This window comes from Coffea arabica, chromosome 1e, assembly GCF_036785885.1.
Source record: "Coffea arabica cultivar ET-39 chromosome 1e, Coffea Arabica ET-39 HiFi, whole genome shotgun sequence".
In the NCBI taxonomy this organism is placed as follows: domain Eukaryota; kingdom Viridiplantae; phylum Streptophyta; class Magnoliopsida; order Gentianales; family Rubiaceae; genus Coffea; species Coffea arabica.
In genome coordinates, this window is record NC_092311.1 from 47,074,840 (window position 1) to 47,092,736 (window position 17,897).

The 17,897-nt window shown below is 34.1% G+C and overlaps 1 protein-coding gene across 1 annotated transcript; it reads left to right on the forward strand.

Annotated features, from left to right (window-relative positions):
* Positions 1–10,545: 10,545 nt before the first annotated feature.
* LOC113708120 (uncharacterized) lies at positions 10,546–14,350 on the forward strand. The gene is made up of 4 exons (XM_027230592.2): positions 10,546–11,364; positions 13,309–13,393; positions 13,781–13,822; positions 13,928–14,350. Exons 1-4 carry the CDS (start codon positions 10,750–10,752, stop codon positions 13,984–13,986), a joined length of 801 nt encoding a protein of 266 aa, XP_027086393.2. The 5' UTR covers positions 10,546–10,749; the 3' UTR covers positions 13,987–14,350.
* The last annotated feature ends 3,547 nt before the right edge of the window (positions 14,351–17,897 follow it).

Here is a 17,897-nt window from a genome sequence, read left to right on the forward strand (position 1 = left end):
TCCCTCCTAGCACAATTGCGATGATCCATTAGATTACTTGATCTAAAAATGTTGAGATATTTCGAATTGTTTGTTGACGCGGACAAAATCAGAGAAAACCTCTGAAAAGCTGTGTGTTTTTCGGTTCGCTCCTCCTATGTGGTCTGCCTTCTTTCATTCATGCGTTGTTTTTCAATTTCCTTTACTGGTATCTTAGATCATCTTTCATTACCGAGCAACTATATATCATTGAGGAAATTTAGTGAACAAGAGCAAGAATTCACATCGAGAACAAAAAAAAATACAAAACCAACATAACACATTTACCTTTTACGTTCCTGATAAGGTTATTACCTTTCGATAAATGTGGTGGTAACTAATTATGAGACTTGCACTTGCACATACCGGACACAAATTCCTACTCGGTTAAAGGCAGGACTGGAGGGTAGTAGTGAATATTATTAATATTGTTAGACAACTCTATCCAGATACTGTTAATGTGAAGTCCTTTTCCGCCTTACTAATGTGAATAGTGGTTTTATGATCCTTGAATCTTTCAACAAGGAAAACTTTTATCTTGTGAAATTGTGAGAGAAAACGCACTAAATGAATTTTAGGAGGCGTTTGATAAGTGGATTTGGAGACAAAGAATAGATTTCAGCTTAAGTGTGTTACTTCACTGGTCCTAACTACTAACTTGTGATGTTGAGCTTGCTTGGATCTAAATATGAAGGGGGGAAAAAACCTCTCACGAGGTTCTCCTAATATCATTTAGCACCCCTGAAATTTTAAAATTTCACTTATCTCTGCTATTTTTATTATTTATGGAACAAAATTTTCAAAAATCCTAAACCACCCTTTTGCTCATTTTGCTATATAAAATACTTCTAAACTAATTTGTTTACTTTAAGAAAAACAACCACCTAAAAAACAAATATCTAGTAGTGCCACAATATCACAAAATTATAGTCCAGAAAAATATAAATTTAGAAAATAAAAAATATTTGTAAAGAAATACACTAGTAGCAATTCAACTCTATATGTTCGAAACAAATTCCTCATGAACCTTATTTTTGTCTTCCCAACCTCTTCTCAACCCATGGCTCAATCCTTTAGTTGTACTAAATCATTATAAAAATAAACTAAAAATAAACAAAGAAATCATACGCCACTCTATCACAATCACAAAAAGAAAAAGATAAAAAAAATTTAGTTTACTACAATTTACAAATAAAAAATCACATAGTTATTCAAAAAATGAGTAAGAGAAGAAAGTGACTTTAATTTCTTTTTCTTTAATTTTTGGAGCTACAGATGTTTAAGGTGGTCAACCTGGGAGGCGGGATATACAGGCAATTAAAGTTTGGCAAGAGAAATTCACCAATGTTCCTTTGCACTTTTCAGGGTTTGTATTCATCAAAAAACGGATCAACCACAAGCAGATGAGTAGGTATTTGTCATTAAAGATGAAATATACTAATAGGCAAGGGAATTTTATGGCGAATTTCTGCAAATAATGCCTAAATAAGAAATCACGATAAATTTGGCGTTTTGGACAAATTAGGGCTCTTATAGGGGTTGCCGTAAATGAGAAAAGCGGCATTGAGAGAAAGTGAATTTATTTTAGATTTTTCTAAAAGTGGCACAATAATTCAATGTGGAGACTGGCTTAGTCGCATCCAGTTTTGGATGCGGCTGAATTTGTGCTGTGTATGAAAATGCCGCATTGCAGCGACTGCTTAGCCATATCCATTTTTGGATGCTGCTTAGTTGCAGTACCATTGATCAATAGTTGATCAACAGTGTAGTGTCAAATAATTTTTTTAAAAAAATCCAGATGCCGCATACGATGTCAGGTGTAGCTACATCCATTAATAGATGCGGCGAAGGGCTATATGGGCTGTTGATCAATTATGATCAACGGCACATACACTCAATCAACAGTTTATTTATTTATTTTAGTCATTGATTAATTCTGGATAAACAGCTGGATCGTGTTGATACAAACGATGCAACATGTGTTTGGCTATAAATCAACAACCGAATTTGTCAATTTGACTCGCACAATCCCATTTGTATCCTTCCACTAATCGTCTCTCCAATTTCTTCCTTCTATTCCCTTTCATAACTCACAGTTTTTTGTATGAGTGTTTCGATAAATGGACTCTGCGAAGACACTTCAAAAGCCGGCAACTTTTGAAGTGCTCCAATTTCTTCCTTCTATTACAGTGTAATTTTCTGTCAAAGAACTCCTACCCAGATTGGCTTCTCACCATTGTGCAGACGGTTCGTTCGCGTACATTGAAGATCATTGGTGCGTGTTGGTTTCCTTTGTCAGTCATAAAACGCTGTTGGACTTTTGGGATCTGAATTTGATGGTGGGCGGCCAGAATCTCTGACGAACCAACAGGTATCTCAGACAAATTTTTATTGGTTGGTTTATTATTTTAATTAGTATTACTTTGTTTGTTAGTTGATTAAATTTGATTTAAAAGATTACTATTATATTTAATTAGTGTTAATTTATTACATTTGATTGGTATTTGAATTAGTTAATTAGTAATAGTTTATTAATTAATAGTGTTTTTAGTTTTAATTGTATTACATCTACATATTTGTTTGTTCAGTGCAAGTACTATTTAGTTTATTTGTTCAGTACAAGTACTATTTAGTAAATGTTATTGCATTTTTATGTTTAGGATTTACATGTATTTACGTCTTATTGTTGCTATTTAGTACAAGTGGTTACTAATAATTATATTTAATATCTTCCTATTTAGAATTGATTGATTCAACGTTAATGTACCGATATTACAAGAATTGTAAATAGGAATTAGTAAAAGTAAAAATAAATAGTAATAGTAATAATAAAAATAATAGTAAAAGTAAATAGTAATAGTAATAGTAAATATTAACAGTAAAGAAAAGTAACGGTAATAGTAAAAGTAAAAGTAAAAGTAAATAGTATTTGAATTTGAGGCGCGTTGATGGATGATTACAATTTGTAGCGTTCATGAGTGATTTGTAACTTTAAACAATGACAATACTTAGGGATGGCAATGGGGGCGGGTGCCCGCGGGGGGCTCTCGGGGCGGGGTTTGGGGCGGGGGTGTGGGGGAATTTTTTCCCCCCGTTTAGAAACGGGGCGGGGGGCGGCGGAGTATACCCCCGCCCCATCCCCCGCCCCGCCACGCGCAAAAAAAAAATTATATATATAATTATATATAATATGTAATTTAATTAGTTATAAACTTATGATAATGATATTATTAGTTAGATATATTATATAATGTATATTAGTGTATGTAATATAATTAATATTATCAATTATACGAATAATTAGACATGTCTACTAATAGAATTTATTAATTAGTTATACTAAATTTACTAATACATTTATACTAAATTTCTAATTACACTTAATAGAATAACACTTTTTTCTCAAAAAAAAAAGCACAAACACAATAATGAATTAGTGATTGTATTTGTACCAAAAGTGAAAACTTAACTATTTTAGTTGTATTTATTTCATCATGTTGGATTGTATTCAAATAATTTTTGTTTGATTGTTTTTATGAGTTTCAATTGTAAAATTAAAATGAATAATAATTTGATGATGTGTTGATATTTTAGTACTTGATTATTGATTAAAATTTCACTATAATAAAATTTTATTAACCCAACGAAAAAAATTTTATTAACCCCGCGGGTGCACCCGCGGGGGAAGCGGGGTGGGGCGGGGCGGGGGCAGTGGGAGGCGGGGGACGGGGCGGGGGGCGGGGGGAGTTTGTAGGTAGCGGGGTGGGGGATGGGGGAGGGGTCCCCCGCCCCAACCCCGCCCCGTTGCCATCCCTAACAATACTTTTTACTTTGCTTTATTAGACATTTACGGTTGATGCTGCATTATTTATGGCACCTTAATTATTCGTAAAAGCAAAAAACTTTCATAATTAGGATGCAACATGACAAATTTAAATTAATTTTTGTATTTGAATTTGGAATCTAAACCTCACTTTTACCCATTCATCGATGTTAGATCACCAATTAATAGCGAAAACAAAATAGCATGTTTTTAACGTAATTTTTGCTTTAAAGTATAATACATTCTAAGATCATTTTTGGGTTTAGCGTTGATAAATTAGAGTTTAGGGTTGATAAATTAGGGTTTAAGGTTTATGAATTAGGGTTTAGGGTTCATACATTAGGGTTTAGGGTTTATAAATTAGGGTTCCGAGTTTATGGTTGATAATTAGAGTTTAAGGTTTAGTTAAAAAAATTTTTTTAAAATGTTCATCGTCGTATCCAAATGGATGCGGCAATTTAAAAACTGCATGTGGCGAAGCACCTTCATAAAAAAAATTCTAGTCATTCCTTGCGGACCGGAAAAAGAAAAAGAAAAAGAAAATAATTATTTTCTCGGTCGCTGATTATTTGAAATGCAATGACCCTTATATTAGCACAACTCCCAAGACAACACTACTTCTCTGACTTTTTTCTCATATTAACATTAGTTACGGAAATGTCTTTTCTTGCTTTACTAACAAAAGAAAGAAAATTGAGTTGTGAGATAGTAAAATTTTTCCAACAAATCTCCAATGGATACCTGAGAATATGCCTAGTTTACCATAAAGGTATACAGACATCCACTCCCATTTTTGCATAATTATTAAAGAGAGGTTTTTCAATTTAATTTTCCTTATCCTAAAAAGTTAGACGCGGGAGACACTTCATAGTTCTTAGGACGCATTACTTAGACGCCGGTTAAACAAACCCTGTATGACACATCTCTTCATGCTTTCCTTTCTTTCTTATTTTCTAATTCTCCTTTGGTCCTTCCAAACTCAATATTAGAACAAGGCTGTGAAGTATGCAAGATTGCAAGAACTTTTTTCTTCTTTTATTACCCAATGTTTTCCAAGGTGGATTACTGTATACTAATCAACAAAAAATATAGGTAATCGTCCTAAGAATAGTAGCTGCCAAAAGTTAGAAATTTCTCTCCTCTGTTGCTTCTTCTGTTTCGTGGCAAACCAGCTGCTGGAAGAAGTGTGATCTTTTTCTCTTTTTTTTTTTTTGGACAAATCCCGTTCATAGGATAGGGATGCCGGCCCTTTATTTTATTAATAAATTAAATCAAAATTACAAAAGGAAGAACCTGCAAAGAGCTAGTGAAAAAAAACAGGGAATTGGTGAATCGAGACACCAAAGAAATCTGCCTGGAACTGAAGAAGTGTTTTCTCCTTAACAGAAAAGTATTAACATACAAGCAGGCCCGATACTAAAAATAATGGGCCGTTGAGCAGTACTATGATGTGTCCGCGTCTCAGGAACCTGTTATGCCCCAAGATAAACAAACAAATAAACAGAATAAAATAAAGTAAACTAAAAAAGAAAGAAAAGGAGCAGTTCTAAGAGATCATAACTCAATACTTTGTTGAAAAGTAGAAAACGGAGATAAAGAGGTTCACCAACCACCGGCATTTGTCCGGTGACCACCATCAAAGCATTAAAATTTGGTGGGATGGAAGGTAATTGCCACGTTAAAAGTGGCTTTACCTAAAAAAATTCAGAAGAGTACGTAGTACAGCTGTTTGGTCTGGTGATGATTCAATCTCTTTTGAATTACTTCTAGGCCTTCTCAGTTTCACCTCCTCCCTCTTGTGTAGGATAAATTAGGTTATATAATAATTATCGTCTCTGAAAAAAAAAAAGAAAAAGGTCCACCGTCATGTACTACTAGTTGGTTAGATGTTCGTTTCTGGGGAGTGAAGTTAAAAAAAAAAAATCAATTAAGGTTATAGGCTTGAAAACGAAATGCCCCCATTATTAGGGGTGAACAGAAAATCACTCCCTATATTCACAAAATATACAGAACACTCCATAAAGGCTAACACCGTTAGTTATACTAACGGTTTAACTAAAGCACTTTGTCATGTGGAGAAAAATTGTCCTCATAAAATATGGCACTCAAAAGTTTTCATTCTTAGACGATCCTTTGTCAGTAAAAGAATAAGATTTGTCAACAAATAAATTATCTAATGCCATATTGATCTTTTTGTTGGTTGCATAAACGAAAAGTCAAATGGCCATTTGGAATTGCGGTAGCTTATTGAAAAATATTTTTTTTAAAAAAATTTTAATAAAAATATGTATTAAGTGCTTTTAAATGTATTATTTGAAGACGTAGTTCAATAAGTACTTATTGTATTGGATAATGTGTAATTTAAAATTTTTTAAAAGTGTTTATCTCTTTATTTGGTTTATAATATAGGATAAAATGACTAAATTTGATATTTTATTTTTTAAATTACAAAAACTACTCTAGAAGTACCAAATTTATACTTTTGTTAAAAGTGTTTTTAACACCAAAAAACTCTACTCCTAATTTTATGGGATGATATTCACCAAATATTTTAAAAGTATTTTTGGCACATAAAAGTGCTTTTTTTACCAAAAGTACTGCAACTCCAAACGAGACCAAAGTCGATGTTTGATTGTTAGCTTTTAATGGGTAACGCGTATATTTAATGAATATGGGAGATAATTTGCTATTCACCCGTAATTATAATGAGGTATTCTATATTTAGTGTGATTTTTAGATTGTTATAGGTAGAGGTGGCAACTTTCGACAGAATCCGAAAATATAATTCGAACCTCACATGAAATTAGTAGGTCTGGATATAGTTTTCATGATTTTGGGTCAAAATCAAATCAAACTCAAATAAGCTACCAACCAAACAGATCCAAATCAAGTCAATCACAAGTTGACCTATGCGACCCATTTAATGTGTAATTTTATAATTTAATGAATAAAATAGGGGAGTAAATAAATAAAAAAACTAATCTAGGCTGTCAATTAGTATTACAAGAATGCAATCATGAATTTTATGTGAAAACAATAGATTTTATTTGTGAAAATCTCACCGTTTTTGTTTTTGTTCATGATATTTTCGAAAAAAAAAACCAAAAAAGTACTACAAGCAACATATTCGAAATTTAGGATTGGACTGCAATTTTCTATATTTTTATGAAAACTTAATTATAGAAAATTCCGTCATACTACCAAGGTGAGAAACACAAAAAAGAAAAAAGAAAGCTAAGCAAACAGCTTATTCAAATCTGGTTCAAGTAATTTGCGAAATTAATGGGTCGTGTTCGGTGAAGGAGCTTGACTCCATTTAATTGTGTAGGTCATTTTCGGATTGACTGACGTGTTATTCTGGACACTTGAATCTCAACTTGACTTGTGACCTAATTGTCATCCCCAGATATAGACACTTTTTATGTTACGCATTTGACGAATTGATTATTGAATCGCTTATAATCCTTTGTCTGGAAATTACCTTTTGTTTTTGTTTGTTTCGTGTGTGTGCAGTGCAGCTATATAAATACAAAACTGACGGGACGGAGGATTTGAAAGGCCGTTGAATAGGTGTTCAGCAAAGCTAGTGCCTTGCTGCCGTGTGGCTTGTTTTTATGTATTGGTAATGTAAATCACAGTTCCGAAATTGTTTTAAGCACGGTAATCAATTTTCAGCACATTAATAGTGGGGTGGGAGGTTAGGGGTTCAAATCTTACCTCCCATCAATGTGCCTGTATATAAGAATTGTTTTAAATCCATACGGGTGAGTGGTGCATCCGTCTGATCGGATAGTGATTCAGTCCCCGTCAGGTTCCCCCGACTCAATTGGGTCACTCTTTAGAGTCGATTCTCATAGAGTAGGTTCCCCCCTCTTAGAAGTAGGAGTAGGTTAGACTAGACTAAATGTGCCGTTACGAGAAAAAAAAAATAATCAACTTCCAGCAAATTAAAATGACCAAGTAGTTTTAGCTAATTTTTTGGCTTTGACAATCTGGGAAACAACAATTGGGAACTGCGATACTAGTTCATTAGTTTAAGGAAAACTCAAAAACAACAGAAAATCAGAGGGATAAACAAGGAATTCACCGTTGGATTTCTTTCCATTTGTTTAATCCATTCTTATGAAATTTCCAGTTGGCATCTAGTAACTAGTAAGTAGTAAGGAGGCCATTTGGTCCATTTCTCATTAGGCGTCTTTCAAAATTTTTTAATTTACCTCAAACTTCTAGAACGTTCAATGATGGGATTCTAGTTTGTAAAGCTATTAGAAACTCTAATAGCAAGGGTTTGAGAATCACAGAAAGGAATGAACCCCTTATTTATTGCTTGGGTTAAGTCTATTGAAATGCAAATTTTGAAATCATTTCTAAAAAATTGGACTTATCCCATTCCTGAGCAATTGGGAGGTTTTGGACAAAGCCCTCTACTTATTCCCTCAGACAACATTTATGACGGACCTACCATCTCTTTCTTAATAGTGGGCAAATATCTTCAGTGGGCAAATTGTTCAACAAGATCTTCACCAGAAAGATCTCTAAGAAAAATTGAAGAAAACCCACAACCCGAATCCAAGGGGTTTGTGATTTTCGTTTCAGGGGTCTTGTTCAGTGCAGGAAGGATGACTTGCTGTGAATTAATTGTGAGATTTTAGTACGAATTGTTCTTTGTATATTAAGAATCTGCTCAGTATATTAAGAACCTCAACCCAAAGATCTTCGCTTCAGGGGTCTTGTTTAGTGCACGAAAGATGACTTGCTGTGAATTAATTGTGAGATTTTAGTACGAATTGTTCTTTGTATATTAAAAACCTGCTCAGTATAACATTTGAACAGAGTTGCGGTTGGCATATTAATAAAGCTTTATAGTTGATCATTTCATGCAAGGTTTGATCTTTTGTGAAATCTTTTTCGTTCTGGGGTTGGGTGGGATGGAAGAAGTAGGGAGTCAAAAGTTGATGGTGATAGAGACAACGACATTGTAACCCTTCATTCTAAAGTCATAAGGAGTTGGTGTTTTATTGGAGAACGGATTTATTTTTATTTTAGCCGATAAATAAATTTGTTTATGAAAAAATGGGTACTCTGTTCTTATGATGGTGATAGAGACAAAGACATTGTAACCCTTCATTCTAAAGCCATAAAGAGTTGATGTTTTATTGGAGAACCGGTTTATTTTTATTTTAGCCGATAAATAAATTTGTTTATGAAAAAATGGGTACCCTGGGGTTGGGTGGGATGGAAGAAGTAGGGAGTCAAAAGTTGATGGTGATAGAGACAACGACATTGTAACCCTTCATTCTAAAGCCATAAAGAGTTGGTGTTTTATTGGATAAATAAATTTGTTTATGAAAAAATGAGTACTCTGTTCTTATAATGGAGGAAAGCCATAAAGAATTGGTGTTTTATTGAAAAACGGGTTTATTTTTATTTTATCCTACAAATATATTTGTTTATTGGAAAATGAGTACTCTGTTCTTATAATGGAGGAAAGCCATAAAGAACTGGTCTTTTATGAAAAAATATGACTTTTGTGAAAGTGACCGCGATTTGGTTTATGAAATTGTCCCAAAAAAAATTTAAAATGAATTTGTTTGTTTTGAAAGTTGTATAACGGTCGTTAAATTTCAAATATCCCTTCCTTAAACTTCAAAATCTACAAAGTTTCATATTTTTGTTAAATACAAAACCTACCAGTTTCTGCAATTATCCCTTTGTTTTATAAGAATTGTTATATCTGGGGTAAATTTGAAATTTAATTGCATTTGATTCCGAAACACTCATCAAACCAAGCATCAGGAATTGGAATGATACTAATTCCAATGTGTGAACCAAGCTAGATATTGAAATGAAAAATTTAATTTCAAAACCAGAGTCTATGATTCCATTTCCATTTCCGATTCCAATCTGTGAAACAAGTACCCCTAAAATGACTTCTTTATAGCTCTATATACATGGATCTCTTTTCATATAAATTATTGCAAAAAAGTAATCAAATATCTTACTAATGAAATAAGATAAAAGAAATACAGCACTCATTGTAAAAAAAAATATTGAGTAATAACGATATCTTAATGAGTCACAAACAAATGCATGCAACTTACTCTGCAAAATCGAAGGTAGCAAATCTTTAGGTTAAGTATGTATGCGTTGAATAGGGAAAGTGCTTCAGATTTTCGATCTTTCACCCTATTACCACGAGATTTGTCCTTTGTATTTGTGCTTATAGCAAAATCTTTTATCTGACACTTGAACATTATTTCAATGCATTATTATTAGTTATTGCATTTTATCAGCTAATCTATGATTCAAACAATATTAAACAAAATTGTTTCTGGCATTTTATCCAAAAAATAAAGGAATTCTTGCTACTCGGAAAATTACCGGTAGAGAATTACCACATGTTATCGGATTATTAGAAAATTAAATATGTCGTGATCGATATTCTCTATTAACTTTTTCCTTGAAAAATTTCACCAATTAGGATTTTCTTAACATATTATAGATTCATGTACAAACAATAAGTCATAAATGCTATCATCAGAAAATTAAACACTAGAAGTAGAAATATAATTAAGGAGAACTAAAGATATAAGTCAAGGGTTTACTATGGTAAGTTATGAAAACAAATGACTCTAATTCAAAATCTCATTAATGAAACCAAAAAGGATTGTTAAAAGAAAGTTAACTAATGAATGAATGCAATATACAACTACACATTAAACTCTGCCCTTTCTGGGCGGGTCCCCTATTGTCCTATTTGAACCCCGCCCAAACTCCCCAACCATCCATCCGCCCCGCCCACACTGGCCTTTTTATTTGTTCGATTTTGATACATTCAGGCCTTCTCCGAAGTGGGTTCAACTCAATTCGAACCCGTAGCTTGTGTACCATAACAAGTTTTCCCAACAATGGTGGGGAAGAGAAGTATTTCTAATGGAACTCGGAGCAAAAAATTGTCTAAACCCGAAAACCCATCTGCCCCAAAAAGGAAGAACAGAGATGAGGAGGAGGAGAAGGAGGAGCAAGAGGTTTTGATTTTGGAGTCGTCGAGCTCCAAGCCAGAACGGGGGAAAAAAGTTGTTACGAAGAAAGCGAAAAAAGGAGCAAAAGAGGACAGCGACGACGAGGATATTCGCTTATTGTTTGAAGAGAAGGTCGCTTCCCAGATTGCTGTAAAGGAATGGGGGAAAATTGGGAAAAGTGGGTTGATGAAAAATAAGAAAAGTGGTGGCGCTGGTAGTAGTAGTACTCCGAAGGAAGTTGAGAAGAAGAAAAGTAAAGGAAAAAAGAAAGCTGTGGCGGAAGAGGAGGAGAGGGAGCAGGAGAGTAGTGGGAAGAAAGAGATGAAGAATTCGAAGAAGAAGAAGAATATGGTCGCGGTGGAAGAGGGAGATGATGAAAACGAGCGGGAAGAAGGGCCCCAGTGCAAATTTCCCATGAACAGGATACAAAAAATAATGAAGGATCACGATGCCAGTGCCAGGTTGGCTCAGGAGGCTATATTCTTGGCAAATAAAGCTTCGGTAAAGATTCTGTAAAATTCCCTTATTTTGATTTTGATTGTTTTTAGTATGTGTTTCTTTATCTGTTTATTAGTAAATTTAGTTTTTAACTTTAGGAATTCAACATTGCATAGCACTAATAGCTAGTCTGTTGAATTGATATAATATGGATTCTTTGACTTGCTGATTACAAAGTATGTTACTATCTCAAACTGTTGTACTTTAGTTTATTGTTTTGGGGTTTTTGTTTTCCATTTTTGTTGAGTTTTTCTCCGGGATTAATTAGTGATCCTGGTAATTGCATGCTATTCTATTTACGTACGTTTGAGTGGTGGCATGTGGGATTTGATAACACACATATAGTCTATGATCTCGTATTATTCAGTATTAGTTCAATGTGACGCACTGAAATCTGGTAGTGTGGTGTAAGGGCACCAATGCTTTTTTTTTTTTTTAACACAATTTCAGTAACGTTGTATTGATACTCAAAAGTTTCCTGATGCATGGTTCAAGAGTAGTTGGTTGCAAACTAGTTTAAGCTGGCTTCTAAGAGATTGTTTTGTAGGTGCATTTGAACAAAATAGTGATGCTACTAAAATTCGTATTAGTCTTTTTCGAAAAAACGAATAGGTCATGATGATTGAGGTGGACATATTGGATTCTAAATGGTGTTTGATGAGTAAAAGTTTCTCAAAATCACCAAATTTGTAGACGCTTGGTTTTTAACAAGTAGCTTTCTGTTCAGGTATTGGTTATATTTTGGTAATGACTGGCATAACCTATGTTGATTATATAGATGGAAGACTTTTTGCACAGACAAATTGATATGCTAGACTTGAACAACTCAAAATTTGATTCAAATATCAGTTAATGGGGCAGTGGAGTCTTGGTTATTAGTGTTTGATGTTAATGGTTAGGAGAACCTGTGACTGAAGTATGGGAAGTGCTATTTTCTATTGCTAAGTTAGAGGAAAAGTGCTGTACATTGGAAAGGGAAGATATCTATATGGGGAAAGATATCACACTATGAATAAAATTTAAGAAAGGTAATTCTGTCACATTTGCTGAATAACTTTTTGGCAAGATGATTTTTCCTAAGCCCAGATCATGTATTCTGCCTGTGTTTGATCACCTGCATTGAGGGGATATTCATAAAAAAGCAACTGTACAGTCATTGCCCGTAACTATAATCTGCCTTATGAAAAATGAGGAGATGCTCGCTGTTTGCAGCTGCTCCCCCCACCCCCACCCCCCCAGGGGCCCTGCCCTACCCAAAACAATGAACAAAATCTTTTAACTGGTAGGGTCGATTCTTATATGTCATTTACCAACTGCTACAATTTTGGTTGTAGGATATGCAATCCTTATAGAAAATGACCTCCCTTCTTGTTCATGGAGACATTTAGTGCTCGGAAGATGAAATTATCTTGTTGCTCTTATGATAGCAAGAGAAAAGACAGCTGTCTATCAGATTCCTCAATACTTTGTCAAATTCACATGTCGCTTTTTGAGATATTTCCAGAACTACAGAACGTTCCTTTGCTTTTTGTCCATTTCCATCAGCTTTTGAACTACACAAACAGCATATATCATTGGTTGTTACATATGTTGGGTATGGTAGTAGCTTCATCCCACATTTTATACTGCTTAAGCTTAGCCTCTATCTAGACTTCAGAATGGTTAAAACCTTGTGCACTGGGTCCTTTCCACTTGCTGTGATATTATGTTGCAGAATTGCGATTAAATTTTCTGATAAAAGATGCTTCTGTAAACCTCATCTGAAATACTACCTTATGCTACATTTGCTTTGGAGCCTATGCCACATTATGTGATATTTGGATCTTTACTTTGGAGAATTACACCTTATGGAACATTTATGTTGCCGTTGTGCTATTAATACGTAAAATGTATTGTACATGTATTGTCTGGTCAAGTCTCGTTATTTACGTTAGATTGCTGCTGCAGGAGAAATTTCTCGAATTGTACTGCAGGGAAGCATATGCTTGTGCTTTCCTTGATCACAAGAAACAAGTTTCTTATGACCACCTAGGTAAGCTCTCGTTGCATTCGAAGGTCACATGTAATCGTGCATGCTATAATATTTAGTTATTTCTTTGCAGTTGTAGTCAAAATTTTGTTATAATGGTTTAACGTTTTGGAGTAGTCGATTTATAGCAGCATATTGAATCATTCAGACTGCTTTACCGTGAAAATGGTTTCTTGACATCAGACTGGATGCTAAATTCTCTTACCCTAAATGGAAGATTTAGGTTTTGTATCATCCTTTACAGCACTTGGTTTTTAAACACTTAAATACTCGTAAACATATGGCTAGCTATTGAAGTTGGTAATTAGACACAAACTTGCGGCTAGTAAATTTATTAGGCCTTTCCAAATCTGTTGTATTCTAACGTAGAGCTCCTTTCTGTTGTCTCAGCTTCTGTAGTTTCAAAAAGGAAGAGATTTGACTTCCTCTCAGGTATCTGCTACTGTTTCCTTAATGAAAATTGTTCTAGCATCCTAAAGTAGCATGTAGTTTATTCAGGTTTACGTTCATAGTTCATAATTGGTGTTATGCCTTTAGATATCATTCCTCAAAGGGTGAAAGCCGAGGATGCTTTGGCTGAAGTGTCTGACAAATGAGCTGGCAAGAAATTGGAATTTTTTGTGCAAGCTAATTGGAAAAGTTTTCAGTAACCGAGAGTTTTCGCGGAAGAAGTTTTATGCTTGTTCGAGCTTAAACATGCTTCCTTTAACATTCAGAGCAATTTTCAATTTGCTCTTTTTTCTTTTATTTTTTCTGTATACATGCTAAGTTTTATCGTATAGGATTTTGTTTTACGCTTGTACTTGTATGCCCTAAAATTTTTCATATTTGGTTGATACAAGTGTAGTTAGTTTAACTGATGCATTTGTGGATTGCGACCTAGTTCATGGGGGAAGAATTAAGATTTCAGCTTCCACCATTGGCAGCGGAAAGCAAAGAAATGGTTTTGGCATTTTTCTACTTACTTGTCAAAGGCAAATTGGCTACTAGTAGGGTTTTGAAATCCCTCACCGACCTGTTGACAGTGCACATTTGTAGTCTAGATGAGCCTGTTTTTCTCCAACTCCCTCTGTATAACTTTAGTTGGATACCATTCCTGTTAGCTAGGATTGTGCGTGTGGGTTGTTGTTGTTGTTGTTGTTGTTTTTGTATGGGGTGGGGAAGTGTGGGGACGTTTAGGCGTTTTCCCTGGTTCAGAGCCAAAATGGTAGTAGTATTTCAAGATTATGTGTAGGCTGCCTAAGGTCCATTGATGAAAAAATGGGGAAAAACAGATAAAGAAAGGGGAAATGTTATTTGCATTCCATATTTTGTTATTGGCATTTCCATCATTTGTTATGTTATATAGTTTAATAAATGCAAAACTATATAATAAAAATGATAATGGAAGTGCAAATAACAAAAAAAAGAAGTATATGGTGTTTCTCTATATGGCGAATAAATAACATTTTTCAAAAGAAAAACAAATCTTAAATTATATGGTGTTTCTCTCATACTCATGCTGATGCAAGATTTGAAATATGCCAAAAGAACAATTAACTAGTTTTTTTTCCCATTTTGTTTTTATCTATATTTGGAGAAAACCCTTAAATAGTGTGTTTGGATAAGCATTATTTGTACATATATATATATATATATATATATATATATATATATATATATATATATATATATATATATATATTTGCTGTGATTGGATAGGCATTATTTGTTAAAAAAAAATATTAGTACTTCTTTGCATCACACAATTTTTTTTTATTTTTTGACAATTTTTTATGTTATATACATCACATCATAAAAAGTGTCATAATAAATATTTCAAACAATATTTAAAATAATCTCCTTGCCAAACACTTAAGCATAAATCTTAATAAGTTAAGATGCCACCATGAAGGGTGATGCCATTAAACCAGGCCTCGGATTTCTTGTCCTTCATTAATTAAATTTGCATAATTTGGTGATTATAAATAATGAGAAGGGAGTCTATTTCCTTACTTAAAAAAAAAAAAAAACTTTTTGTTATTAGATCATATTTGGCTCTTGAGTCACATGATAAGACAAAAATGCCCATCACTTTGATTATATATATATATAATATAAGGGTTACTCGATGCCGTGACCTTAGATAAAATATGGGGTAAATTAGTCATTGCATGTAAAATAAAATTTCCATGCAAATTAAGGGGCGAGGTATGACATGAAAATTTTTTACTGGACCTACCTCTTCTTTTGTTTATTTTTTGCGTACTTATCTTGTGTCCTAGGACATGTAATAAAATAAACCAATATTTAATAATAATAATAATAATAATCGCCCGATGATTATTTCTTAGGTTGTGACTAAATAACCTTTATCTCTTTATTTTTTATGTTTAGAAAATTCAATGTAGTGCTATAGTATCAGAACATTAAAAAAAGCAATATCAATTTCCTCCCATTAATCTTGACCGATTACCAATGGGAGATTGTAGGTCAAGAATTCAACTTCCTACATTTGCAGGCAACCCCACAGAATGAGCGGCAGTACCGGACCAGCGGCAGTTTCTAAGAGTTGGGTTAAGAGTGGCAACCGTAGTACCCGATTCTGGTTAAGAGTTGGGTCACCCCCTTAAGGCATCTTGGCCCCACCCGTAGTCTAGGATCGTGGAGGAGTAGCGTGTAAAAGCCCTTTCCATTAATGTGGAACTAAAGCCCTAATACCCATGGCTTATTTCACACAATTTTTCGTGGTTGACATTTGGCATTGGCTATTTCATACTATAATTTTCTAATTAGATTAGAAGTGCTTTTATTTTTTTTTACCTTATACATCTTTTTCTAATTACGATATTTTATTAGAGGTTGATATTTTATATTGCCTATTCTATAAAATTTTCTATTTATTAGAGGTCGACATTTGATATTGCCTATTCTATACAATTCTCTAATTACGAAGTTTTTTTTCTCTTTATAGTACAAGTTTTCTCTCTCCCTCTCTCTATAGATTTTTTGTGAGAGTTTTCTCCCTATTGGAGTTTCCTTGTAAAAGTTTTTTTTTTTATACAATTGCCTATTCTATACAATTCTCTAATCACGAAGTTTTTTTTCTCTTTATACAAGTTTTCTCTCTCTCTCTCTCTAGATAATATAAATTTCAAGTAATGATTGTCATTACTATAAATTTCATTTAAGTGTAATGAAATAATCTTTTCTATTTACAAAGAAAAAAAAAATCTAGGCTAAGGGATTAAATATTTGTTTGAGGAGGTAGTTAAAAGTTAATGTGGCATCTATAGGCCCTCCAGCTGATTGGGCCTCTATAGAGGCATTTGCTCGTGCCATGAAAGAACGACAGCAGCGACAAAGGATCCATCCAGCTCTAGCCCGCAAAACCCAGGAGCTCCTGAAGAACCTTCCAACCCAAGAGCATCTCGTTGGCCGAAGAGGCAGAAAACAGCAAATGGTGCGCGGGTATCATCCAGAGAACAGGCCTGGATTATTCTCCAGTGGAGTCTGAATCTTCTTCGCTGCCTTCAGCTCTAGACGCCGTTTCAGGCTTGAAGTTAATGTCTCTCCTACAGGCAAGTAGATTGTCTCTCTAGATTATGTACAAAAAAATTTGATGGTTGTGAATTTCTCAGTTATATATTATATCCAGGCATGTGTTTGGGTTTTTTGCAGAACATGAATCTGCTTACCTATGAGATGATGTCTCGAAGGAATAATCTTCAGATTTTGAAAGACTTGGAACGTGATGACCAGCTGCGTGGTAACGATGAGGAGCCCGCTGGTGCTAATACTAGTACTACAAGGGCTTCAGAAGCAGAAGGTGAAGCTAAGTCCTCAAATAATGATCCACGCTATGCTGCAGCTGCTTTTGGCGCTGATGAATTTATGAATAATCCCTCTTTACATGATTGCCAACTCTTGCAGCCTTGATATATCACTTTTTCTTAGTCATGGAAGAGGTGCATTTCCGGGTTTAATTTTGTAATTCTGGACTTGAAGATATTTTCATTTTGGACCCTTATCATGAAATGGTATTGAACTAGATAGTATTTAAGACAACATGCTTTCTTATTTTCAAGTTGTAGGGTTACTTAATTGATTTAGCTTCGATTATATGTATTATGACTAGCAAATATGTTCTTTGCTAAATATTCTTTATGGAATGGTAAACAGAGCTAGAATTCGTAATTTTACCCTTAAAGGCAAATGAATGTCTTATACAGTGGCTAATTTGGTTAGTGATGCGACTAATCCATGTCAAAATGAAGATTAAATAAAGTAACAGTGTAATAAGTACTAGGTATGCACGAGGCAGAATAAGGTACAAATGTACCATTACTTTTTCTTCCCAATTTAGCAGACATTCTTAATGAGGATTTGTATGGTTCTGAGTTAGTACTTCCTCCATTTGTCCTTAAAGATTATGCCATTTGCTGTTGGCAAAATTTTATATTAGTCTACGGTCTACCCTGGTTCGAATTCTATCTTCTCTTTGTTTTAACTTTCGATCTGTTTAACG

Coding starts and splice junctions, on each gene's coding strand:
- LOC113708120 (XM_027230592.2), top strand. CDS start 10,750: ATGGTGGGGAAGAGAAGTATTTCTAATGGAACTCGGAGCAAAAAATTG. Junction 11,365..13,308: donor TCTTGGCAAATAAAGCTTCG/GTAAAGATTCTG, acceptor TTGCTGCTGCAG/GAGAAATTTCTCGAATTGTA. Junction 13,823..13,927: donor GAGATTTGACTTCCTCTCAG/GTATCTGCTACT, acceptor TTATGCCTTTAG/ATATCATTCCTCAAAGGGTG.